The 25,680-nt window shown below is 49.0% G+C and overlaps 1 protein-coding gene across 9 annotated transcripts in view; it reads right to left on the bottom strand.

The window, feature by feature from the left end:
- Window positions 1-3,155: 3,155 nt before the first annotated feature.
- FHOD3 (formin homology 2 domain containing 3) overlaps window positions 3,156-25,680 on the bottom strand; it is a 432,675-nt gene continuing 410,150 nt past the window's right edge. For 6 of the 9 annotated variants that reach the window (XM_045850095.1, XM_045850098.1, XM_045850099.1 and 3 more), the window contains 5 exons: window positions 25,017-25,209; window positions 21,506-21,529; window positions 19,753-19,927; window positions 15,891-16,052; window positions 3,156-3,779 (listed from right to left, as the gene is read on the bottom strand). In XM_045850095.1, the coding sequence (XP_045706051.1) occupies window positions 3,697-3,779; window positions 15,891-16,052; window positions 19,753-19,927; window positions 21,506-21,529; window positions 25,017-25,209 (637 nt within the window). In that variant the 3' untranslated portion in view covers window positions 3,156-3,696. The remainder of the gene's footprint in view (window positions 3,780-15,890; window positions 16,053-19,752; window positions 19,928-21,505; window positions 21,530-25,016; window positions 25,210-25,680) is intronic. The other 3 variants (XM_045850097.1, XM_045850101.1, XM_045850102.1) reach the window with 1 other exon arrangement.

The following is a 25,680-nucleotide window of genomic DNA, read 5'->3' as shown; positions in this document are numbered from 1 at the left end:
CCATCAACACTTACCAAGAGGAATGTAGATGGTGCTGCCACTTTGCACACACCCCGGCCCCAGGATTGGCTTGGTCAGGGTGGGGCTGACGGCTCCCACCCACCAGGCCCATCACGGGTCAGTCTGTCCTGCTTGTGTGGGCTAGACACAGAGCTGAGTGTCAAACTAACAAGCCATCTTAAACCAGTGAGACCAGCCAGGACATACCACTCCCTAGATCGCGTCCTTGGGGACAGATACTTAGCATCGCTCATCCTCAGTTTCTTCCTAGGCAAAATGAAAATGCAGAGTGGCAATAAGGGTTATATAAAATAATACATAACAAATGCCCCCACACAGATGCCTTTAATAAAAACTTTAACTATTTAAAAAATCATTCAGGAAGTCCAATTTCCCTTTCCTGAATTGCTTAGCAAACACAATGGATTTTTCTACAAAGTAGACTCTTTAAAAAAAAATTGATGAGATATTTTAACATCATGGACCTTCACTGCAATTGCAAAGATATTGTGTCCCTTACCCTGGGCAACTGGGTGCTTTTGATTGTTACTTACCTCTCTGACAAAATGCATACCTAGCTGCACGTGGCTGGTTAAACTAAATTTTAATTTTACCTAACAACCACCTCTCATGGCCCCAGGTAAGTTCCCTAAGGGGAAGGATCACAACTGTCCTCCCAGCCGAGTCCCCTGCCCCCGGCACAGGGACACCTGCAATACAGGCCCTCAGTACATACTTGTGACTGGTGTTATGTTATTTTTCTGGAGCTGCCACAACACATTACTACAAAGAGGAGCTTAAAACAACAGAAATTTATTCTCTGATAGCTCCGGAGACCAGAAGTTCAACATCAGTTTCAACAGTGTCCCTGGACCAGAATCAAAGTGTCACTGGGGTGCTACACCAGAGACTCCAGGGATAGCTTGTTCCTCACCTCCTCCCAACTTCCAGTGGCCGCTGGCATCCCTTGGCTTGTGGCCACATCACTTTAATCTCTGCCTCTGTCTTCACAACTTCCTCTCCTCTCCCATGTGTATCAGATCTCCCTCTGCCTCTCTCTGACAAGGACCTTCTGATTGGATTAGGGCCCACCTACAAAACCCAGGATAACCTCCCCATGTCTAAGCCCTTAACTTAGTCACATCTGCAAAGACTCTTTCTTATAAAGTAACACAAAGGTTCCCACAGTTGGAACCTGCTGTGGTTGGGTGGCCCTTAATTACAGTAGTACCTAGTGATACACCACGCCAGGTTGGTGAACTCAGAAAGAGTGGACTTGGGAGCTGTGAACAATGAGGCAGACACCTGCAGGCTGGGAGTTTGGAAACCAGGCCTCCTGTAACCCCTGCTTCCCCCCGGCACTGTGTTCATTATGGACTCAGGAGAAAACAAAACAGGGTCTCCAGCACTCCATGTCCCTGTGCAACCACCCCTCTATCCCCAAATCCCTAAGTTATTTTTAAAATAGAAAGAAAAAAGCCTTAAGATTCCAGAGAAACCCAAACCCAGGCATCTTTAACAGAAAAGCATTTGTCTTTCCTTATCAGCAGCAATTTCAGCCCAAATTCAGAGTGAGGCACAAGAATATCTACGGTGATGGTCAGCGAGATTAGAAATAGCATCCCATAGGTGTGAGGTGCCTTTCACTTCAATGCTTCTCAAAGGTCTTTTTAAGAAATTTAACCTCCCAGGTCAAACAATGCTAACAGAGGAAGCCAGAGTGAGTGGCAGCAAGGAGAGTGGCAATGAGCAACAGGAAAAATCCTTCAGTTTCACGAAAAAGTGCTAAACCAAGTTCCCAATAAAAAGAAACCCTGTTTACTTAGCTGTAACCAAGAAATTCGTTTAGCTTGCTGCTTACTCTGAGACTTTAATTCTTAAAATAAAATTAACATTAGATGTATTCAGTCACTTCCTTCCAATTGTGACCTTTTATCCTAAAGCAATAATTCAGCAGAACACCTAGGGCCCCTATAAGGGCATCAAAGTATTTGTTCATTAAACTGTGAGAAAAACGCGACTTCCTTTTTTTGTGCATCATGATCCCCAGTGATTCAGACTTTCTATGTCTGTATTCAGTGCCAAGGCAAATAAACACTCGCAAACCACTAAACCATATACAGAATATTACATTATTTAGAACCATAAGGAAATAAGCATTAATACCTAATGCCTTTTAAGAAAGTGATGAAATAAACTCAATTGTCTGTAACATACAGACCTAACTCTTGCAGGTCCCGGGCTCTCCTGGGGTGCTCACATTCATCATGTATTTCTTGACAAATGCCTGCTGGAAAGAGCTCCCTGTTGCTCAATAAGTGAGGATGCAGAAGAGGGCGGGGGGAGGTGGGTGCACAGTCACAGAGGCCTGTGGGGTGAATCTGTGCTCTTTGGCTGTTTAGACAATACAACTGCATCTTGCCTAGAAATCACGCCCAGATTTGGCAATGCAGAGTAACAGAGGCGCTGAGAGTCAAGCGAAGGTAGAATCAGTGACACGATGATCTTTCGACCCCCCACATACCTGCTGCAGTGGTTTTCCTTGTTCTGTTTTCAGAGACAAGAGTTTCTTCACAGGGAGCCATGTGACCTTGGACCAAGTGACCTTCAGTGCAGGGCTCAGCTACCACACGGGCAGTGGCCCCTTCTGCGTGGCTCTGCCATTGCTAAGAGCCCCTCACAGCACCTCCCACTCTGGACACCTTAGCTTCTGATGACCTGTACTGAGTGCCAAGGATGACACTCGTCATTCTCTGTAGTTAGAAGGTTCAATTTCCATTTTGTTTTGGTGACTTGGTAAGTTTTTTGAGAAAATGAATTTTTACATAAAGAAGTGAGTGAGTGAGTTGCAGAATAGTTCAGATCTTTGAAATGCTACTCTAATTTTTGCTTCCATATTGCAATGGAGCAAAACAAAGCATGCACATAAGGTTATTGCTAGCTCGTCCTGCAACAAACCCCAAAGCCTTAATTCATCAGGAGTTACAAAGAGCACCTTGTCAGAGCTTCTCATCCTAGTAACAAGAACAAAAACCCACAGGGCCTGGCTCATTCTGAGCCAGGGTCCTTTTGGTGAATCTGAGAATAGGTTTTGCTGATCCAGAAGGAGGAAGCCTATGGAGCTGTTTAAGGTCCTCCAGCCAAGAGAACGAAAGTTTCTGGTTATGACATTAAACTCTTTATTTAGTATTTGAAACATGGTGTACATTTATGAGTTCGTATAAACATTTAGTACATCTAAAATCCACAACTGGTAAACAATCTGTGCTTTCTTCTGTGTACAATTTTGGAGTTTACATCTGGATATTTTGGTGTGGTGGAGAGACCCAGTCTGTGAATCTAATCCAATTGCCTCATAATGACCATAGTAACTGTGACAGAAGTGATTTGCTCCTTAAAAGGGCTGTTCCTTGCACAGAAAAGGCGTCACACTTTGGAACTACTAAACCAGGTATCACGGAAACAAGAGGAACACAGCCGACACAATGAAGAAAGTACGTGAAGGAGACTCCCACAGATCCGTGTTGGCGCACAGCGCACAACACAGCCACACGGTGACGCCGAGAAACGAGAAACGGCGCTCCCTTTCAGAGCCTCCAGGTGTTCACGTGCAGTCTCCCCGCCCCCACGGGAGGGACTCTGTCCTGCAGGAGCACGCAGTCCGCTCAGGCACACTTCTCAGGGCGCCCACGGATGTCACAGCTGCAACTCCGAGGTCCCCACCAGGCCCAGGGCTCTGGCTTCTTCTGGAGTCAGGCCGCTCTTCAGGGTCCGCCGCACTGCCGAGGTGTGAGCAGGTCGCAAAGGGAGGAGAAGAGAAGGAGGTTAGCAGCCAGGCATAGGGATTTTGGCCCAGCAGCCCTCATTCCCCGAGGACTCCCAGGGGAGTCTCGGGGCTCACAGAGGCTCAGCCGGTCCTGCTCCTGCTGGAGTGCCCTGGCTGACTATCTGCCAGGGCAGGAAAACTCTTGGGGCTGCAAGAAACTGACCTGAAAATGCCACAGGCACTGACCCGGAGAGCCGAGAGGAGGGGGCACCTTGTAAGGGAAGAAGGGAGAAGAGGCCCGTCCCTCCAGAGTCTGAGAAATTGGTGCAAGCTGCAGAAGTGCACACGCATGTCGAGAACCCCACCTCTGACCAGCGCAAGGACTGGGTCAGAGGCGGGAAGGTGATCACAGAGCCTAAGGGAATGTGAGTTCCCGTGACACAAGTCAGGTGTAAGATAACCCCACAGAGGGGGACAGAACGAAGAACCCATGGCCTGGGACAGCAAGGTGTTAAGAGCACCCAGAGCAGAGGGACAGCAGTCAGGGTGAGTCTGTGAGCATCGTGGGTCTCAGTCCCAAGCATCAAAGGGCCTCTAGCGAGAATGACAAGGGACTCCTTGCAGACTGGATGCCAAGTAGCGAACTGCCAAACTTCTGGGTGGATTTGGTGGATATTCCCTGGGAAATACACAAGGCTCAGGAAGGACCAATGACCCCTTCCCTGGGGCTTACAACTGGCCATCAGGAGAACACTCATATTTCATTGACTTAGTATTGGCTTCTGTGCAACCTGGCATTGTGGATTTTCCCACTGCTCAGGGCTGATCAGTTTTGATGCCCAAATAAAGGCCAGATAAGGGTGAGTGAGGAGACAGCTGCCTCTTCCAAGGCAAGTCCCTTCCTTTGAAAGCTTGACTAATCACATTCCCCTTAACTGATCAACTGTGTTCAGTATATCCTATACGTAAGATCATACAGAGTTTGGGGTACCTCTTCTATTTTCAGAAAAGGTGTGGTACAAATCTACCTTCCATACTAAATCCTAAAACAGCCAAAGTCCCTCAGATGATGAGAACCCAGAGAAAGTAAAGCTCACCCTTAGTATCTTCCCATCTTCCCTCACCAGACCCAGTTCCCTAAACCTGTTCTGTGCCCATGGACCTGTGTTCTCTGAGGCCTCCCAGAGGCCAGGGCTGCACCTTGTATGTCTTTAGGCAACACCCAACATTCTGTGTCTCCCCATCACCCCCTGGGAAAAAGCCCACTTAGTCTGTGCACAGAGGACCTGAGAGCCCCACACCTATGGCAGAATGAACAGGGGCCAATATCTACTAATAAATAGTTTCTTCTCTCCCAGGAATTGGTGTTTTGAACCAGGGCCAACGCCTAATCCATCAACTGGTCAATCAACAAATACTTATGGAGAACCGACCGTGTGCTCAGCACCTCACTCAAAGAACCAACACACTTCTGGAAGGCTCACAGACATCAAGTGTAGGTTTTTACAGAGATACAAAAACCTGTACATGCCCCCAACACACACTACTTTATCCCCGAGCCTAGTGCCGGGCCCTGAGCTGCCCATCTGCAGCTGCTCCTGTACTCTCGCCCTCCCCCATCCCCGCCCCCTGGGCTCCAGACTGAGTGTCTAACTCATGCAGACAGAATGCTTGGCTCCAGAGCCTTGGCTGGAGGCAGATCACATTGAACTGAGTAATGGAATTTGTTCTATGGGGCCGCAATAAAAATACTAGTCTGTAATACTCTTTTATGTCCTTTAAACACTCCTTCAAGTGTTTGTTGAAGAAAGATAATTTTAATGGCAGAAAATAAGATAAAATGTTTCTCATTCTTAACAAGGACTACTAGGACCTCTTACCCAAGACACAAGGTTCTGCCTAAGACATCCACGCCACACTAGCAGGATGTCTCACATGTCACCAGCTGCGGAAGGTGGCACGGCCGTGCGTCTCCGAACCACAGTCTTTGTGCCTTGAGGTGAACATGCTTGGCCAAATGATGGCAGAAGACTCCCTAAAATGCCCTTACCCATATGGCGTTTAAAACTCTGCTTTACGCCCTGGCTGGCATAGCTCAGTGGATTGAGCGCAGGCTGCAAACCAAAGTGTCGCAGGTTCAATTCCCAGTCAGGGTACATGCCTGGGTCGCAGGCCATGGCCCCCAGCAACAGCACATTGATGTTCCTCTCTCTCTCTCTCTCTCTCTCTCTCTCTCTCTCTCTCTCTCCCCCCCCACCCCTCCCTTCCCTCTCTAAAAAAAATAAACAAATAAAATCTTTAAAAAAAACACACAAAAAAACCCTGCTTTACCACTTCTGGCCATACATTGGCTTTACTCCTGTAACTGTAGCGTTTGGTTCAGGCAAATACTTGAGCAAGAACTCTGGCACCTTATACATGTGGGCCTTGGGCCAGCCTCTCTTGGACAGGCTGCGAGAACAGAACAAAGGTGCTTTGCCAGCCTTACTGCCGGACAACAGGGAGACTGCCTTTGGCATCATGGTCTGCTCGAAGTTTTCATGCACCAGACCCCTTGGGACGCACCCACACCTTTTCCGCATGGACTTATGTGCTCTCCGCTTCAGGGAAAATCAGTGTAGGCCACGGTCCCTTTGCTTGCCAGATGTGTCCCTGAAAACTGAGTCTTCCTAGAAGAGTCTGTCCTATCTACAGAATCCTTTCTGTAGGCCTCAGATTAATTCTCTTGCAACAAATACAATAATAAATATAATAACCCCATAATAAACACACATGTATTAGCCTTCCAAAAGAACCTGTATCCTTTCTTCGTGAAAGCGTTAATTCACATTACCACTTAAAGGAGGTGTGAAATAAAGGGAATTGGTTGAAATCGGTTTTGTACCCCAATTCACGTCACGCATGGAAAGGGCTCTTTGGGTGTCCATTTATCCATCTGCCTGCTCATCAGTTCACTCAGCCATTCAGCAAACGTTGCTTGAGCCAAGTATTGCCATCGTGGGGGGTGGCGGGGGGCTGACTGGGACATGCTGTGAAGAATTTGCAGACCCTGTCCAGACAGGGAGCTGGCTCTCACTCCCAAAAGCAAAGGAGGGCTGGGGACACACGAGAATGAGGGGACCAGCAAACGGAGTTTGGCAGGATGTGGGAAATGTACAACAGAAACAAGTCTTCCATCACACAGAGAGGATTTCTCAAGTGCCGGGGGTAGGGGGGCGGCTTACATCTGACACGATAATGTCTGGGCCCCGCTGCACTCCCCGTTCCCGCTCCCCCCTGAAATGCTCTGGCCGGAGCTCCCCAGCCTGTCCCATGCGACTGCCTCCCCTCCCCGCAGCCACTTAACAGAGAACAGACCGAGGAAATGTTTATCCCTGTCTGCCTCGAAGCTCCTCCAAAGCAGCTCCTCCAAAGACGGCGTGGGTCACTTCGCTGGCACCCACGGCCACTCTGCACCAGGCGCTGTGACGGCTCTCACGCAGCAGTGACAGCAGTGGGATCTGACACAGGGGCGCCTCTGTGTCAACATGCAGCACAGGGCGACTGTGGACTCGAACAAAACCTAGGTTCTTCTCGTTTCCCACCTCCCTTGGAAATGAGAACAAACTTTAATCCTACAAAGTGCTCTCACGTGACCCTTTGCTAAAATGAGTTGAATCTGAGAATAATGGCAGTGGGGGCCGGTTTGCTGAGCCGGAGCATGGATTATTCCATTCGATCTTTGTCGAAAGCCTACGAGATGGGTATCTGCACAGTAAGTGAGTAAATGGCAGAGACCGAGTCCCGGCCCAAGGGCACACAGGGAGTGGTGGAGAGGAACCTGAGCCAGGGCATTTGACTGAGCCCAGCCCGAAACAGCCATGCCCTGCCGAAGCCTGGCAGGGCACCGCCTGCTCATCTTTCACAGGGATGCAAAATGCACCGTGTTTTACTTCCAGGGCACAGAAGTCTATTTTTTGCCTCCTTCACCTATGGCTCACTGACAGATTGCTTTTCACTTTTTGCATGTAGTATCAAACAATGGAAATAAATTGGATTTTTGTAATTTCTAAGATTCTAAGGATTTTCTACCACATACACTGCAGGTGGTGTGTCTAAGATAAAGGGGACTAATGGAACTTCAAGGTTGTGCACGGATGGGTCCTGTGGTTGGGTGGTAACTGGCCCTGCTGCTACTCAGACCTGTGCATTCGTATGCCCCCTGTTCCTCCAGGGACCCGGCTGCTGAGAGGGGAAAAATGCTGGGTCCAGGCGTGCCCTTTGGACTTAAATGTAGGAAATTGTTTTAAGGTGTATAGTCCTTAGTGATTCAATGTTAAATTTTCTGTGAGGTTTTGGTTTTGGTCAAAGTCAATTATTTAACCGTTTGAGGTTTTTTTCCCTTATTTCCACCCTCCATCTGTCTCTCTCTCTCTCTTTCTCTTTCTTTGGACTCATAAAATCCTATACATTAAAAGCACAGGCTTCCTAAATTGACAGGCATTCCACAAAGTGGACCAGTACTTTTCAAAAGTGTCAAGGTCCTGAAATGGCCTCCCCAGGCAGGAGGAGACCTGATGCCTCCCTGCAGTGTGAGGCCCTGGGCGGGCGCATGGAGCAGAGAGCACTGCGGTGGGAAAGCTGGCGGAAGCCGAATCAAGCCTCCCTGTGAACAGGACTGTGCTGATTGGTGTTCCTTCCTTACTTTCAATAAACTGCCCTGTACTGTGCAAGGTGTTAACAGTAGGGCAACCTGGGGAAAGGACATAAGGCAACTCTCTGTGCTATTTTTGCAACATTTCTATAAGCATAATTTTTTCCAAATAAAAACTTTAAGAAGTGGAAATTGAACAACAAGCCGAAGTTCTCAAACTTCACAGCACCCAGCTTGACTTCTGAGACTCAGCCCAGGCGCACAGAACAAAGGTCTCATGGAGAGGCCCACACGCTGCTTTTTAACCTTCCTAGGAGAATCGAATGGCCAGCCAGGGTTGGGGTCCCTGACTTCAGTCATTGCCATGTGACCCAGATGCAGGGAGAGGTGGGCCCTCAGGAAGGTGGTGGCCCCTGTGGGGACAGGGCTGCAGCCTCCGAGTCCTGTGGAACTCCAAATTAAGTTCACTCATGCTGACATGAATCTTGGAAACACTTAAGGCATCAGGGGTTTCTTATCACCCCTAGTCTCACCACAGTCTTGGCTCCCATCACACTTCCCTCCTACCTCCGTGGCTACATTCACACACAGAGGGACTCCATAATCGCTCTGGCTCCTAGGTGGGCACTGGCCAGAGAGCAATAGTGGAAATGCAAAAACACACCACCTCCTGTAAATCCTGTGATGGGTGAGGGGAGGCAGAGGGTGGAGTGTGGCCTGAGAGGAAAGGAATTAAACAAGTTCTTTCCATCATTTTGGGGAGAAGTGACATCAACCCAGGAAGTCTACAGATAAGAAGGGCGGGCAGCTCAGGATCTGCAGACTCAGTTTTCAGCATTATTTCAAGTGTTGGGCAAGAGAGAACTGCCTTCCCCTTTTCCAGGGAAGTCCAGGCCACCAGCCCTCCCTCTCACCACACTGCTGGACAGGTACCGTGCTGACAGCGCAGCCTCTGCAGCACAGGTGCAAGCCCATGAAACCAGCATCGTGCAGGTAAAACGAAAGGTGAGGGCGGGTCTGGGCTACAAGTTAAAGCAGCTGAGTGAAGCGGACAGGGGTGGGTGGGGTGAGGCGGAGGAGGGTAGCAGAGTGCCAGCTGGGTAGGAGCGGTGTCTGCGCGCAGGCTCTTCTGACTTCCACACGGCGGCCCCCAAGCACCTGCAGGCAGCTTCGCAGTCCCCCCAGGTCCAGGTCCTTTGAGCAACAATGTCACAGAGCGTGGAAGGCGGGGGAGGGAGGGTGGTGGGAACCTGTCACGGGTGCCTCACTTAACCCTTGCAACTGCCCTGGGAGGCTGGCACTGCTGACCTAATGGCATCAAAGAAGACGGGTTCAGCGCTGGCTGGAGTGGCTCAATGGATTGAGCACTGGCCTGCAAACCAGAGACGCAGTTCGATTCTCAGTCAAGGGCACATGCCTGGGTTGCAGGCCAAGTCCCCAGAAGGGGGCACACGAGAGGCAACCACACATTGATGCTTCTCTCCCTCTCTTTCTCCCTCCCTTCCCCCTGTCTAAAAATAAATAAATAAAATCTTTTAAAAAAAGACAAAGACAGGTTCAGTGAGACCAAGTTATCATGGAGGACCCAGTTTCCTCCTCTGTTGCCTGAAACTCCAAGCTTGGAAACTGCTTTTGAGCTTGGCGGCAAAGGCAACAGAAATACCACATAACCTTCTGTCGGGAAGGTGCTTGGCCTTCCAAAGCACTCTCAGGGGCCTCTCCTGCTTTGCCCACAGAACAGCTCTCGGATCCCTCAGATGGTTGGGTTCCTCTCTGGGGCAGATGGGGACCTGATACACAGACAGACTTGGTGGAGAGCGCCCGAGCCAGCCTCAGCTCCCTGTGCTGCGTTTCCAGTATGGGAGGGTGGGAGGGTGCATTATTTGAAAACAAAACCACCAGAAGGCCATTCAGGGCAGTGAAACTTCCAAAATTCTTCCTGTATCAGCTCTCTAACCCTGAGGCTTCTGACTCAGCTTCTTGCCACATCAGAGTCTTGGCCTCTGGCCTGGCCCTGCTCTGGGGTAGGGGGCTGCTCCCACCCTCATGGGCTCAGAAGCAAGGCCTATATTCCCGTGTTGGGCATGCGCCCAGGGCCCTGGTAAGCATGGGTCTGTCTGCAGTTTTGATAGCGCCTGCTCTGGTTTGGGCCTCACTTCTCTCCCCAGTTCCCGGACTCTGATCCTGCCCCCATCACCCTGCGCCCACCTCCCCCTTCGAAGTCCCTTTCCTGCCTTCACCCACCCCTGCTTCCAGGGCCCTCCCCATGCAGAGCAGGGGCTGCAAATGCCTCCCTCACCTCCCCATCTTTCTCTTCTAGGGAAAAGGTTTTGAGACCCACTACAGGCTTCAAGCACGCCCGGCGAATCAGAGAGCCACTCTCAGCCCCATCCTGTCCTGGCCCCTCCGCCAGCAGCCTGAGGAGCCCTGGGGGTGGCACTCCACCCAACACGCACATGGACTTAAGCCTCCCTCCAAAACGGAACGGCTCTCCACCTGGTGCTTTCATGGGCTCGTCTATTTGTCCTCCTGTCCTGTGTCCTGTTCGCCTGGGCGGGCACCCTCAGCTGTCTTCAGCAGAGGGATCCGAGCGCTTTAATGAGTTCGAAGACTAATTAGGTGCTGAGTAAAGAGTAATGACTCTGTTGTTGAGGAGACAAAAGTTGGACAGAGGAGGCTTTAGTTCTTTCCAACATCTCATTTTATTGTTTCCCAAGAGCATTTCGTTTAAAGCCTCTGGGCTATTGCCATTGTTGCCTTGACCTATAAATATAAATTTTATATAAATATAAAATTGGTTCACAGTAATTAAGGAAGAAAATTTAACTAAAATGCAGAAAAAACTTTTAAAATGGGATTACTGAGACGATTCCTGGGTATTTTCATTGACCACTTTGGAAAAGCAGAGACAACTGAAGTGAGCCGTGTACCGACCAGGTCCAGGGCTGAATCTAGTATTCTGTAAGACATAAATTGCATTTTCCCAGAAAGAGATTCGATCATTTTTCAGATTCAATCATTCTCTTTCTCCATGAAATTCGACTTAGTACATAGCAGGGCACCCCCTCCATATTTTGTAAGAGAAGTAAAATAAGGCTATAGTTATATCAAATCCATGTAAAACAGGCTGCATGCCTTTTGAGAGGAATGCCAGAGCTTCAGGAGAGACACACAGAAGAGGAAGCCCTGGTGTGAGGGGATGAGGCTCAGTTAGGACGGAAATCAGATCAGTTCTGCATTCCTTTCCCGACGGGCCCTGGAATCGAACTTCTGGCTCTGCCCACTGAGAAACCTTCCGTAAGGGTACCCAACCTTACCATCCTAACTGGCTAAGAAACTGGCCGATGACTTGTAGGTCACATCAAAGTGATCACGTCTTTAGAGAAATATAGCCCTGAGCCCAAAACTCCACTGTCATGTCACAGGTGGGGCTCCGACACTCCCCGGGAGGGAAACTCAGCAGAGAAGCGGCATCCACCTCTCTCAGCTATGGCAAGGCCCTGGGGAAGAGAGTAAGGTCGGACCATGAGTCCCTAATCCCTGCTCTTTTCCATGATCATCTGGGCAAGTGGCCACACGCAGGTAGCCAGCTGGGTGAAGCCCCTCTTCTCAAGATGGGTCCAAGAGAAAAGAGCACTGGGGAGGGGGCCCCCTCTCATCCCAGCCATTGGGGCCCATCCTGTAGAATCATGCCCATAATGATTCTACCCATATGCTGTGTGGGTCATGTAAATATGTTGTGTTGGTCAGCGCCAGGGTTTTCTAGAAAAGGCCAACATCCGGGAGGTCTAAGAGGACAAACAGCCCTGGGACAAAACACCTGCCCCAATATGATGAGAAGAGAAAGCCAAAGTCAAAAAGGAAAAACGAAAAGCTCGGAGAACGCTCCCCTTCGGTCAGGGGCACCAGCCGGCTGGAGAGCCGTGGCTAGACCCTGCGGGAGCACATGCGGTGTGGGATCCGCCCTTCCACAGGCTGGAACTCAACGGGACAATTCGGAACCCTTTACTTAAAGAGACCCTGATGACACCGGCTGGGAAAGCAATAGGACTGAGCCAAGGGAACCTGCGAATCGACGAAGATGCCCTTGCTGAGTTCCAACTGGCTGCATATTTTCGGCTTCAGCAGGACATTTGCTGTGTGTAGGCCTGGCCACCAGCACCAAATGGGAAAGCAGACATTTAATTTTCTCAGAGAATTCTCAAGTGGCTTGCAGGTCATAAATTTCTAGGTTATGGGATGGATTCTGTTTAGTTTCCTGCAATTGCTGGACTATTATTGTCTTTGGCCAACTGAGTTACAGCCCAAATATGTTGGTTATTCATTATCCACTTGCCTTACTGCAACCATTAAACCATCAAATAAAACACAGTGTTGCTTCAGGGCGGGGCCCAAAAGGCGAAACTTCATGTTGATTTTGCAAATTTTTTTTTCTTATTCTTTTACCCTCTTGTGAAAAGCTGAAGTTTATCACCCTTTAAATGGAAATCAAAGTTAACTTCCCCTATCTTAAATTTCTGTGGATTGTGCCATTAGTAATAAATTAAACCTGTCACAGATAAACATTTACGTACATCGAGTGCTGTATTTGTTGTAGTAACTGCATCGCAGGATGAAACGTGTTTGGCTAAATAAAAAGAACATACGGCTGTTTTGCATAAGGTTGGAATGGAAACGATACTGAAGGATATTATTTTATGTCAACAACAAAACCAGGCACAATATCTCTCTGGCCAGATCGAAGAGGATATTTAATGACGCCTGTGTGGCTGTTCCCACAGACATTATGCATCTCTGTGAGAACCTGGTCCTCTCTGGACCAGAAGGCAGGGCCGGCACTCCCTGCTGACATGTGCAAACTACAGGAGGGGGGCAAACCCTGGGACCCTGGGGACTGGCCAGGCCACTGTCGCATGCAGCCTCTTTTCCTTGGCGTAAACCTGTCCACCTTTGTGAGGGTACCCCCTGGCCTGCCATCCTTTCTCTACTCCTCTCCTTTGGTTGCCATCCCACCCTGATCACCACACACACATGCTTTTCCCAGACCCTCCCAGGGTGGGGGGATTCTTGCACTGAGGTTCCCTGTTATAGCAGGACCAGGAGTGAGCAGGTACAAGGTTTCCGCCATTTGTTTACCAGTTTTTTGAAGTAACCAATAGGAGGGCAATAAAGGACAAACACTGAAGATAATCTACATTAGACCTTCACGAGCCTTTTATGAATTTCATTTAAAAAGCTATTTAAGAAATAGACATCTTATCATGAGAAAGAGCAAGAGAAAAATAGGCAAACAGTATAGACAAGCCATCCACAAAAGAAGGGATGCAAATGGCAAGAGACTCAATTCAACCTTTTAGTATGCAGGGCAAAGTCAGTTAAAACCACAAGGAAATACTATTTCACCTCCTTCAGCCAGGCAGAAAGGGAGTGCCACTTTGGCCTGGAGCAACTGGGATTCAGCTCACAGGGCGGAGAGAGTGTGGACAAGCCCATCTTCGGAGAAGAGCTCACCATGGAAGATGCCCACACCTGAGGCCCCTGCAATTCCACCCCAAGCGTCATACCTCAGACTCCATGGGACTCTCCTGGAGGCTGGTGAGAAATGCACACTGAGAGATTCTGCATTTAACCAGACCTCCAGGGGATGCCCTGGCCCGAACGTGAGTGCTGCTCCTCGTTACTGGGCCTGGGCATCCCCTGGAGGTCTGGTTAAATGCAGAATCTCTCAGTGTGCATTTCTCACCAGCCTCCAGGAGAGTCCCATGGGGTCTGAGGACCTGTTCTATGTAGCAAGCCTTGGCCAAGTTCTTACACAGGAGCACTGGGAGACTGGCAAGGACTTCACAGCAGCACCAGGAAATAGCAAAATGTTGAAAAAACTAAATGTAAAGACCTCAGATATTGATGTTGGAGTCCACAAACATATTCTTGAATATATGAAAGCCAGTCCCCCTGGATGATAGGTTTCCATTAAAAAAAAAAATGGAGGGAATGTTAAGCAGGGGACACACACAATGGAAGGAAAGTCCTCTTCCCAATGCTACTCATCACCCAAGGGGTGGGGACAGGGCCCAAGAGACTGTGAAGTAGTCAGCCTCGGTGCAGTGCAGACTGTGCAATGCTCAACACTCTGCACAAGTTCCCAATGTGCGGCCGTGGTCAAGAGCCGCAGCTCAGGAGCCTTGTTACTCGAAGTGTGTACCCAGCCTCATCCAGGAGCGTGGCCAAAACAGACTGTCAGCCACCCATCTTACTGAACGAAAATTGTATTCCCCCAAGCCCGCCACCCCCAACTCTGTAGTTTGAGAAGCCCTGCTTCCCTCTGGTGTAGTTGTCAAGTACTACTTTCCTTTCTGGAGAAAACGTCTCCATCAGAAGTGAAAGCAGAGCATAGAAAAGGAATGGTGTCCGAGTTGACAGCCACTTGGTTTAGCATCCTTTACCCTAGAAACAAGCGTGCCGATGGGTCACGCAGAATCACGGGGTCCGACTATGCAGCCCAAACCCCAATCACCTCCCATGTGAACCTCAAAGGTGGCACCACGGGGGGCTCTTTGAGTCTAACTGAACTCCCTGCCTACTTGGAGTCACTCTCCTGTCACTTTTGGGAGTCAGAACATGAGGAGGCAACCAGCCTTCCTTCTCGTGAAAAGTCATAAATCCCTTTCCTGGTTACCACTCCTTATTCTAGGAAGCCGAGCTGGTGAAGACCCAAGCTACCACTTGTGTGCCCAGCAGTGGGCCAAAGCTTGGGGGCTGAACTCTCTCTTGATACATGCAAGGGCCATAGCAAACGCAAGTGGTGTCAAAGGATTGGAGGAACCCTGCTTCTCTACTGAGAGCAGTCCCTATGAGACTTGGCACAGTGCCTCCAGAGGAAACTCCACACCTACCACCTGGGGAAAAAGAAAGCATCAGCACCAACTAAAGGAGAAAATCAGTTGCTTTGATTTAGTTGAATCTTCTGTTTGGTAGGAAAAGAAGAAAACAGACTAGTCAACTTAGGCTAACAGCAAATATTTTAAGCATCCTAATTTCCATAAAGGCACTGGTTTTCACCTTGAACATGCTCAAAAGCAGCAGCAAAGCCCTGGGGGAGCCATCTCCTCCCCAGAATGCTGGGAGAGGGATAGAAATAGAGCCTCCAGCAAAGCGCCCCAGGCAGCACCTGACATGGGCCCCCTGAGCCCACCTCTGCGCACCAGAGACATGTAGGGGCCTTTCAGACCTTCCTAGGAACCAGGTGTGAATAGAGGGAGGCCTGGCCACAACTGACACACACACCAGACAGGGGTGACTGCAGCACCCCTTCTCCACAACCCAGTGCTGACTGCCAAGTGCGAAACCGTTCATTAATGAGTACAAGTGGGCCCTCCAGGCAATGCTAATTCACTGGACCCCACCTCTGAGTCTCTGCCCTTCTGGGGTCATACAGAGCTGGAGGGAGGCACCGGCGGGGTGGGTGCCTCACCCCAAAGCAAAGGCACTTACGGGATTTCCGGTTGGCCCGGGAGCGTTTCCTCTCCCGAGGCACCACTCGCTGACTGGGCACTTGGGTGGCCGACTTGACGATGCGGTCCATGATCTCATCAGCTGCGTCATCCGTGACGTTAGGGGAGTCATCGGTGCCCATAGTCCACGAACTAGTGGATCCTGACAAATTAGACAGGGAATGTGATGTACTCAGAAGGAAAACACCGAAGAAAATGCACAGCACCGCTCATCCTGCAGCAGAGCTCTGTCAGCAACGGACAGGTGAGCCAGACTGATGTGAGTGCTCACCTGTCCCCACTGCAGGGGCCCCACTGTGACCACCACCCTCCAGGCTCTGAACTCCCACAAACCTGCACTCGGGGCTCTTTTATCCTGATACCTTGGACCACAGCTGTGTTCTTGTCTCTCACTGTCCTTTAACAGTCTATGCCTGTATGTGTAGCCTCCACTCACCAGGTCCTGTGATCACAGGAGGGCAGAACCCCCAGCCTCTCGTGCCAGGCGGTGATGTGCGCATCACAGACCTCCAGCCACGTGCACCCAGTGATGTCCAGAGGCATTTGTTAATGCAGCTATCTGTCCATGGTTGTATGTGCCTAGTGAATGTTAACTAACCCCAACTTCTCATTCAGTGAAACAGAAATCAATGGATTTTGAAACATAGTTCATCTTTGCAATAGCTAGCTTTTAAGTATTACAAGACTGTCCTCTACAACCAGTGAAGGGAGAGTTGAAATAAATTCTCTTGGTGCATTCCTCTGCCCCTGCCCAGAAAAATACATTTATTAATAACTATACGCTAAGACAGTCCAAGCCTGACATAGAAGCACCTGCCCCTAGGCAAGTAAGAAGAAAGCCCAGCAAAAATATGGGTCCCCAAGTCATGTCAAACTGTTAGAAATTCATGATCTTTTAATATATCCAGAACTGTGCTTTTGTGGTCAATCAACTTCCTGGTGAAATCTGTAAGATGGGAAACTTGCTTCTCTAAGGAGAAAGATACACCAATGTGCTCAAAATAGTGAATTTTCTTTACCTACACTTCCTTTGTAACAAACACACAACTTCAAAAGCCTATGGGTGGGTGTTCTCAAACTCTAAGCCAAACAGAACACAGGCATCCTGAGGCTGACTAGGTCCAGCTGAAGAACAGTCCGCTTTTCCCAAGTCACAGGGGGAAAAAAGGTTAATAAATCTATAGCTAAAATTTTTGAGTTCTCCCATATCAATTTTTGAAAACTTACGGTGTTTGCATGTTGATGGAAATAGCTGGGAATAGCCGATCACAGTTCAGTGAACTGATTTTCATGGACATGTGTTTATGGTTGAAATTTCACCATCAATATATTATATGCTACAATTCGGTCATAATTTCTACTAGTAAAATTGACATGACTGAGTTAAATACATACGTAATTCACACTTTGCAAAAGAAGGACTAGGACCGCAGGTGCGCTGTCACCTGCACGTATTTGTCACCTGTGGCTGATGGATGTTGACGTTTCCCTGTGACAAGGTGTTTTGTCATTGGTGACACCATTTTGAAATGTTGCCTTGCTTTATTAACGCGAGCACACCAGCAACACTGGCATATGCACAACCAGTAAACTATTCTTTGTTTAAATCAAGGGCACGGGACCTCCTTGCTTCTCTCAGAAGACTAGTTTGTTTTGGTGTCATGAAACCCTTTCGCAACAGGTTCTGCTCAGAAATATTCGAAATTGCGGCTGAATTTTTCTGCATGCTCAGGATGGTCCGGTGTTCTAACTGGAGGTTAAGAGTGCCCACAGCGGCACTGCTCTCAGACGGGCCACTCTGGAGCCTCTGAACAGCGGCCCCTCAGCGGCGGTGCAACTGCGCTGTGCCCAGCAGCTTCCTGTTTCCCTCTCACCTACTGGTGGGCAATTCTGTCTCACTCCAAAACGCCAAGGGACCCTCTCAGAGACACACCACGCTCAATCGGAATTCTAGTTGGCCAAGTCTTCTTTCCTCTCACAGTTCTCTGATGTCTTTGAAGGAAAGCTTTTGTCATTTTTACAAACGTCTGGCTGCTGTAGCAGGAGTGGCGGCTTGCCACTCCCTACGACATGCCGCCTGGAGGCAGAAGTCTCTGAATGTGCAGAGAAACTGAACAGCCCTCCTTTCTAATCGCTTCCCCTGGTTAGTGAAAAGGAACAAACCCAGAAAAAAAAAAAACACATCTTTTTCCCTTTGTCTTTTCAAGTCGGGAACAGCTAGTTTCTTTCCTTAAATAAGCACAGCCTGTTATGTCACCATAGAGATGTGGGCTTCCCAGGATGGCTTCCACCCTACTACCCTTCCCACGAGGTACAGGACTCAAAGTTCCTAGTGGCCAGGGTCACCCCAGTGCAGGCATTAACGCTCTCTTCGGTCTTCCTGGTGGCCATGTTTATGCTAGCACACTAATTCTGCAAGGGCTGCCAGGCTCGGAGAGACTCATGCCTGGGAGACCATAGGCCTTTTTGGGTACCACAGGGTACAAGTGGTACCCATTCCTTTCCTCAAAACCCATAACACTGCAAAGCTGCTTTATTTTACTTTTTAATTTAATTTAATTTTATTATTTTATTGTATTATTTTATCTTATTTTTTATCTTATTCTTATCCTTGTTTTACAGCTCATTCTAGACTGACAGTCTCTCCTGCTCAGCATTTAACAATAGTATTTTCTTCACCTTCTGACTTTCCCCACTTTCTCCTCTTCTATATTCTTTCTTGTTTATGTACTTTCTGTCCTGCCACTTCTTGGCTCTTCTGAGAAATGGAGGCCTTTAATAGACATGAGAAGTAATACTTTTCTAATTGTCATCTGTGTCTCAGAGGGAGACAGACCCTCTTCTGGCATGTTCTTAGCTGCACATAAAAATAAAAGCCGTGTTAAAGGGTCAAGATCAGAGTCTAGAGTGAAAGAGTAGCCTAGGGTCAGGGGTGTGGAGGAGGTGGGCTCTGGAGACACGTGGGGCCTGGATGAACTGAGACGAAGGGGACAGCATCAGCGACAGGGGGGTCAGGGAGACGCAGACGGTGCCCACAACGTGGGGATGAGCGAGTCCCAAATTTGAGGTGGAGGCAAAAATGGCCCAGACGGCAGACGGCCTCGAACGACAGCATGGACGAGGTGGGCCTCCCTTGCAGGCAGGGAGGAGTCTGAGGAAGGTCGGTGTGGAGTCAGCCAGGCCAGGGAAACACTAGTCGACATTCTCAGATTAAAGCTGTGTCTTAACTCTTAATTAAAATTAATAAAAATCCCTTCCAAGTTATGATACAAATCTGGACACTCCTGTCTATCTCTACCATCTTTAAGTTGTAGTTTCCCGGGTGCCTCTAACGATTTCAAGGGGCAAATGGGGGCAGTGCTTTAGTCCAGGGGCCAGCAGCCTTGTTCTGCACAGAGCCAGGCAGTTAAAACCGGAGGCTCTCCGGGCCCTGCAGTCTCGGTCTCAACCACACAGCCCTGCCTCTACAGTGGAAAGCATCGCAGACCATAAAGCGAATAACTATGGCAGGGTTCCATGGACCTTATTTACCAAACAGTGGCCAGCCGAAATTGGCCTTGGACTGTGTTTGCTAATACTATCCAAGAGGATTCATTCACAGTAATAATTCCTTTTATGTGAATTAAGTTATATTTTGGGGACTATTTGTTTCTGAGATGAGGCTACTGAAAGGAGGTCACAACGGTGTGAGTAATGAAAAGCATGTGGTTACATCGGCACTGGGGAGTTCTTACTGCCCTTAGCAGCCACTGCCTGGGCACAGTAATCTGTACCCTGTGATGGGGACCAGACCCCTGCGGGTGGCTAACTGGGAAGACGCGTCCTGCCCAGCCCGGAGTTACCTCGGCTCATTCGGCTGCGTGTGCGGACGCCCAGCACCGGGGTGGCATCCTCCATGGCAGGGGACGAGGTTTTCAGCACAGCCTTCATGTTCTCGTGCTCAGCGGCGTCTTCGGCATAGCTCAGGCCCTGCGGTGGACTCGAAGGTGCCGGAGGACTGCTGGAGAATTTGCCAGACTGCAAGACCAAAGGGGGGGATGATGGTGTGAGCTGGCTTCCCACAAGCCAACTCAAGCTTATAAAATGTTTGGTGGAGGAAAACCTTCGTGTCTCTGTCTCTGTCTTTTTGGTTTGTGTGTATTCTGCAGACACATTCTTGATGACAGTCACTGACTGTTGTGGATGAACTAATGACAAAACATCTGGGTACACAGGAAGTTCTTTTATCAGAAAGCAAACCTGGGGATCCAGAAGGCCCACCCCCACCCCTCCACCGCAGCAGGTCTCCTGGCTCACTGCAGATCCCCCCAGCGGGTGCCTACAAGGGGCAACTAAAAAAAATGCCGGGAAGAACTCAGAAACCAAATCCGTCCCTAACACCAAAGCCAATGTGAGCATCAAAATATGCCCTGTTAATTAAAGATATTAAGCCTTAATTTTTTAAACTTAGTGTCAGAAAGCAGTTCAAACTTTCTGATATGCCATTTATGATGGTAGAATTTTAAAAGTGGGAGTCAGTCACAGAATTAGAGAATGTTAAGAGTTGGGGAGAATTTTTCCAGATCTAGTCCCACCTCACATTACCAAGAAGGACACTGAGGCCCTTTGAAAGTGAGTGACTAGCCAAAGGCCCCAGACAAAGGGGGTTTGTTTCAGGGACCAAGTCAGAACATGGCTCAGAAATTCATGCTGAGACTGAGTTTGGCAACTCTTACTACTTTGCATGGTGTCAAAAAGTTAGTTGTTTTCACAAGCATTGCATGCACACAGTACTCTCTAATTCCCGCTGAACGGAGTCGGGACATAGGTGTTCTACAAGAGGTCTGCTAGAACATCAGCCGTGGGCACACGGCGCCCAACCTCTGGATGAGACAGACACAGTCTGTTAGCTTTATGTTTGCACGGAGGAGCTCCAGAGACTCCAGGCTTCCTCCGCTCATCCAGTGTCACGGCCACGGCAACAGAGAGCCCGGGACACATCTGTGGCTTGTACGTCTGAACTACTCCTGCCTCATCTCCCAGGGCCGGTCAGCGCTGACTTGGACTCTGGCTCCGACATCTCCACCAGGACCAGGAGGAGGAGTCCCTGCCACCCCACCCCTCGCACACTGATCCCACCAGATCCAGTGGACGCCAGTTGAGGAAGTGGGCGCCAGTCAGAGGCTGCCCACAGCCAGTGACCGCTTCTCTGGCCTGGCTCTTAGCCGCTGCCCTACTTCCTCTTTCGTTTTAGGGCTCTGGTTGTGGTTGGTCTAGAATCCGGTTCTCATACTTGTATTGCCAAAAGGCTCAGACAGGGCCAGAGGGAAAATTCTCTGCCCACTTTCCTAGCGGTAAGAAAAGGTCCGCTGAAGCTGCCACTCTTGATGGGGCCTGGGACTCAGGGACAGCTTGGAAAATGCAGTTAATCTTTCAGCCCCTGGCAGACACAGCATGATGAGAACCCACATAAGGGGGTTAGTGACCACACAGAACCCAACCAGAACACGCCCATGCACGGTTTAAAGCTCTGAACGGTGCTAATGTTAGGTTAGACTCCACAGCATGCCTGGGAAGGTCAAACATGGCATTCTTCATGTTCATAAAGAGTCATACCTCAACTTCATCCTCTTCATCAGTCTACCCGAGAGGACAGGACAGGATGGAAAAGACAGAAGGGATTCTTAGAAGGCACAGAAGTCAGCAACAGTGAGATAACCTCCGCGTCATGTCAAATTCCAAATAAAGAAGTTGACCCCCACAGCCGGGGCACGCCCTCTGGATTTGGGAGATGCCAGGCCCTGCCTACATAGCCTTCCTGTCCTCATCTGGACATTCCCTGTGTACATGGGCCCCAAGCTCCATCCTAACCAGAGTCAGACGGGGTTTGCTGGGCTCCGGGCCGATCTCCCGAGGCTGCGCATGAGGCTGGCGGCCAGCTTACCTGGTTCCCTGGTCACTGCAAGCTTCACTCCCTGCTCTGTGTGCTGCCACTCGACTGGCCACACTCTGTGGGACCCACACCACCTGACTGCCACCAGGGCCCCAGTGAGTGGACCGGCCTCCATCTGCCTGGCTCTTTCTATCAGCTGCTGTCTCCCCTCTCATCCCAAGTGTGAACACCGCCCTCTCCCAGCCCCCAACCCAGGCTGCTGGGTCTGGTCCTCCGAGAATCTTCCACACACGGGCCGGACAGGGCAAGAGGAGCCACCACCCGAGCAGAATGGATCACATTCCTCTCTCCTCGGAAACGTGGCATTAAGCTCTCTTTAAATCCCACCTGTCCCTCACGGAGGCTGTCAGAACTGACATGCCATGCCTTTCCCTCTCACCAGATAAACTTCCTCAAGTAACTTCAAATAAAACATCCCTCTTCTTTAAAAAAAAAAAAGAGAGGGTGAAAATCATCCCAATCTCTTAATTTTAAATGGAATACACCCTCAATTTAACTTGTGTCTGTTTCCACAGCGGTGGCAAAGCTAGGCCAGCAAATCAGACACAAGGTTCCTGAGAACTGATGAAACTTCTGGAAGCTGAAGTGGCACCAAGCTCCCAGTTCATCACGCACCACGCTGCCCCCAGCCGCACGGCACGGCTTCGAGAGGTAGCTGTCCTGCTGTGCTGTTTTTGTTTGTTTAATCTTAGAGCTTATTTATTTAACTAGGGTTTCGGTGTTTTGTTTTGCTTTTTCAGGAATAAGCACACATGCAAGATGCTGATGTACAAAGTCTCCAGCCTTCTCATTAGCCCCCAAAGTAACCAGCATTCCCTTCTCACAGAAGGGGAAGCTGGGTTGGAGAGAAGGCAAAGGCCTCACTCAGCACTGCCAGTGCCCCTGGTGTGGGAGGCCTGGGAGGGAGGCCTGGGCTCTCACAGCCCGTCCGGTGTACAGTGACAGCAGACGGGGCCACGGTTGCCTTGTGCCGCGTAGTCTGTGTCACCATTTTGTCCAGCACCAGTTTGGGATACACGGATGAGAACTTACTTAGTTTCTCCCTGATCCTCCCCTGGGAGAACTCCTGGACTGTAAGAAAGGCTCTCTGCATGTTTGGAAACAGAGAAGGAAGAGGAGAGACCAGCACAGAGGAGTAGATAGGGGGCTCACACTGCACATGTAGGCTCTTTAGATTTTACCCAGGCTTCTCTGTGTCTCAGAAAATGATGCCATTTCTAAAATCATCTGTTTAACTGCTACCACTCTCATCCTCATTATTCGGTATCTACACTAAAAGTGCCTTACTACAAAGTTTTCTCCCAAAATTGCTTCTAGCTCTGATGCGCAAGGGCTCTGTGATTCTGCATCTACTGCTGGGTTTTGTTTTCCGTGGTTTAAGTTGTAGATATGAGTCTTCCAACCAGACTATGACATCCTTAGGATTTAAGTTCATCTTCTATTGTACCCACTTCTTCCTCAGCGCCCCATGCCGCGCTGAGCACACCACGGGGGCTTGCTGATTTGGGAGCTGGGAAAACATTCAATCTGTATATTTTGCCTTAAGGGACAATGTACTAATTTTCCAGCAGATGGCAACCTTGCTACACAAATGCCCACTACCAATAGGGACGATGTTGAGGATAAACCCTGAAGCAGCCAGATTTTAATGGGAATTTAAATATTTTTTTAATCAAACCCTAGAAAAATTTACCCCTGCTTAAAAATTGAACACTGAATGTTTTCAGAGAAGGAGAGAATTTTAAAATTAGTGAAATCTGTAAAAAAAAAATCTCAAGAACTTGACAAGAAATTTTGATGTGTTTTCATAATTTTAAGCATATTGGGCTTGTATTTTCCACCCTCCAATGTGTCTCAATTCCATAAAAATTAAGCACTCCTGTTTTACAACTTTTAAAAATAACGCTCTGGAAGGCAATGTGGGACACAGCTAGTCTGGCCAAGCTTGTTCAGTCTGCGGTCCCCCAGCAGGGGAGAGGGTCTCCGAACCCAGATTCCAGGAGAGGCGGCTGACGGCCCTGGGCTGGGACACCAGGTGCCTGCTGAAAGGGAACCTTCTGCCGAAAAGCGATCTGAGCACTCTCTAAGGGTCCAGAAAATTCCGAGGAAACAAGAGGTCTGAGCTGGAGGAGATGACGAGGGGGTTAGTCCCTCGTTCTCCTCAGACTTATTTTTAAAATTTCTAAGACAGTGCATCGGGTCTCCATGGAAAGGTCAGACCCCTTAAGAATGTGGACAGTGATCGTGTGCCCCCGGTTTCTCCCACTATGTGAACGCCCATCTGGGCACAGGAGGCAGCCTTGGCAAGGTCTTCTTCGTTGAATTTGTTCCTCCCCAGAGAAATCTGCCTGGCTGGAGTCCAGCTGAGACACGCTTATCCGTTGGTGATGGCTTATCCGTTTACCTGTCCCAATCCCTGGACCACTGAGAGCCACGGTGCTTCTCAAATATACCTACAGGCATGGCAAGTTTCACAAAGGCACGTGGGAAAGAGGCACCCGCACTGTGTTTTTGTCTCTGACATCTTCATGCTTCCCTTCACCCTCCACTTATGAAGCATCTCCCATCTGAATGCCCACCACACTCAGGGCCCAGTGGGCTCAGGGGTGACGTGGGAGAGATGGGGGAAGAGCCTAGGACTCAGAGAGACGTGTAAGTGTGTGGGAACCCCCAGGGGATCACCAGCTAGATTCACTGTCCTTTGGGATCCCTCCCCACCCTGATAACCTTTGAATCAAGGGACTGCCAAGAGCCCAGCTGATCGTGACTTTGAGCAACCACATCGATTATTTCTCTATTCAGATGCCTTGCAAGTGTGATGCATGTGTCTGCTGATATGGTCATACAGCTTTGTTACGATGATTAAAATCCTGAATCTATTCCCAAATTAGTATGTCTGTCCTCCTATGATAAGTGGCATTTTCTTCCATCACAGAGGTTGAAATGGAAGCAAGCCTTTGATGTCATCAGCACCACACAACACACCCATACGGGTTACAAGTCCCTCCTCCTGCCACACGTTCTTGACTCACATGTCCTAGTTCCTTGTTCATTATATAGCAGATTGTTTTTAAAGAAGGAAAAAAAAACAGCATAGCCCCCAAACTGTGGGACATTTTATGGTTGATTATATTTTCAAAATAAATGATCTAAAGAAGCTGATTTCATACTTACGTCAGTGATCATCTTCCCTCTGGTCTTATTCCTCTCTCTGTGGTTGGCCCGCTTCTGCTTCTGCTGCAAAACCCTCTCCCTGGTGGTGCGATATTCCAGAGCGAACTCACTGATGATCCTGCAGAACTTGTTTATGTTCACCTCCCGGATCGCATACGGTGGGTGCCCCATGAAGAGCAAAAAGGAATGGAACCTGCAGGGGAAAACCACAGTGGCAGTGACTTCAGTTTTAAGGAACAAAAATTGGTTCTCTATATACCTTCCGTGAGAAACCAATCAGCCAGAGACACTGTTCTTCATGCCTGGGACTTTCAGGTTGAAGGTCTTCTCAAGTCAAAGTGAGACCAGAAGTCAAGTTCAGTTCACATTCTCACTGAGGAAGTCTATGTCTAGGGGGCAGGATTTCAGGAGATTGACTGTTTTTCTTTTTACTCATCTGTGTTCTAATGACTCCTGAAGTGGATATGCGGATTTTTGGGAGAAAAATAAATACTGCAGCTTCTAGGTTACATAAAAATGGAATAAGAGATAAGAATGTTGCTTAGCAATTTCTTTGGAACCTGCCCCAAGGCAAACTTGGAAAAGACATGAACGTATTATGAATTATATGTAAACTGATTGATGGTTTATAAAAAGATCCTTATAAAGTTCTGAGTAAATATTT

The sequence above is a fragment of the Phyllostomus hastatus genome, unplaced genomic scaffold (genome assembly GCF_019186645.2).
Source record: "Phyllostomus hastatus isolate PE091 unplaced genomic scaffold, TTU_PhHast_1.1 phas_contig_80, whole genome shotgun sequence".
NCBI classification, from domain to species: Eukaryota; Metazoa; Chordata; class Mammalia; order Chiroptera; family Phyllostomidae; genus Phyllostomus; species Phyllostomus hastatus.
Note: the sequence above shows the minus strand (reverse complement) of the source record. Positions and strands in the feature narration are given on the sequence as shown.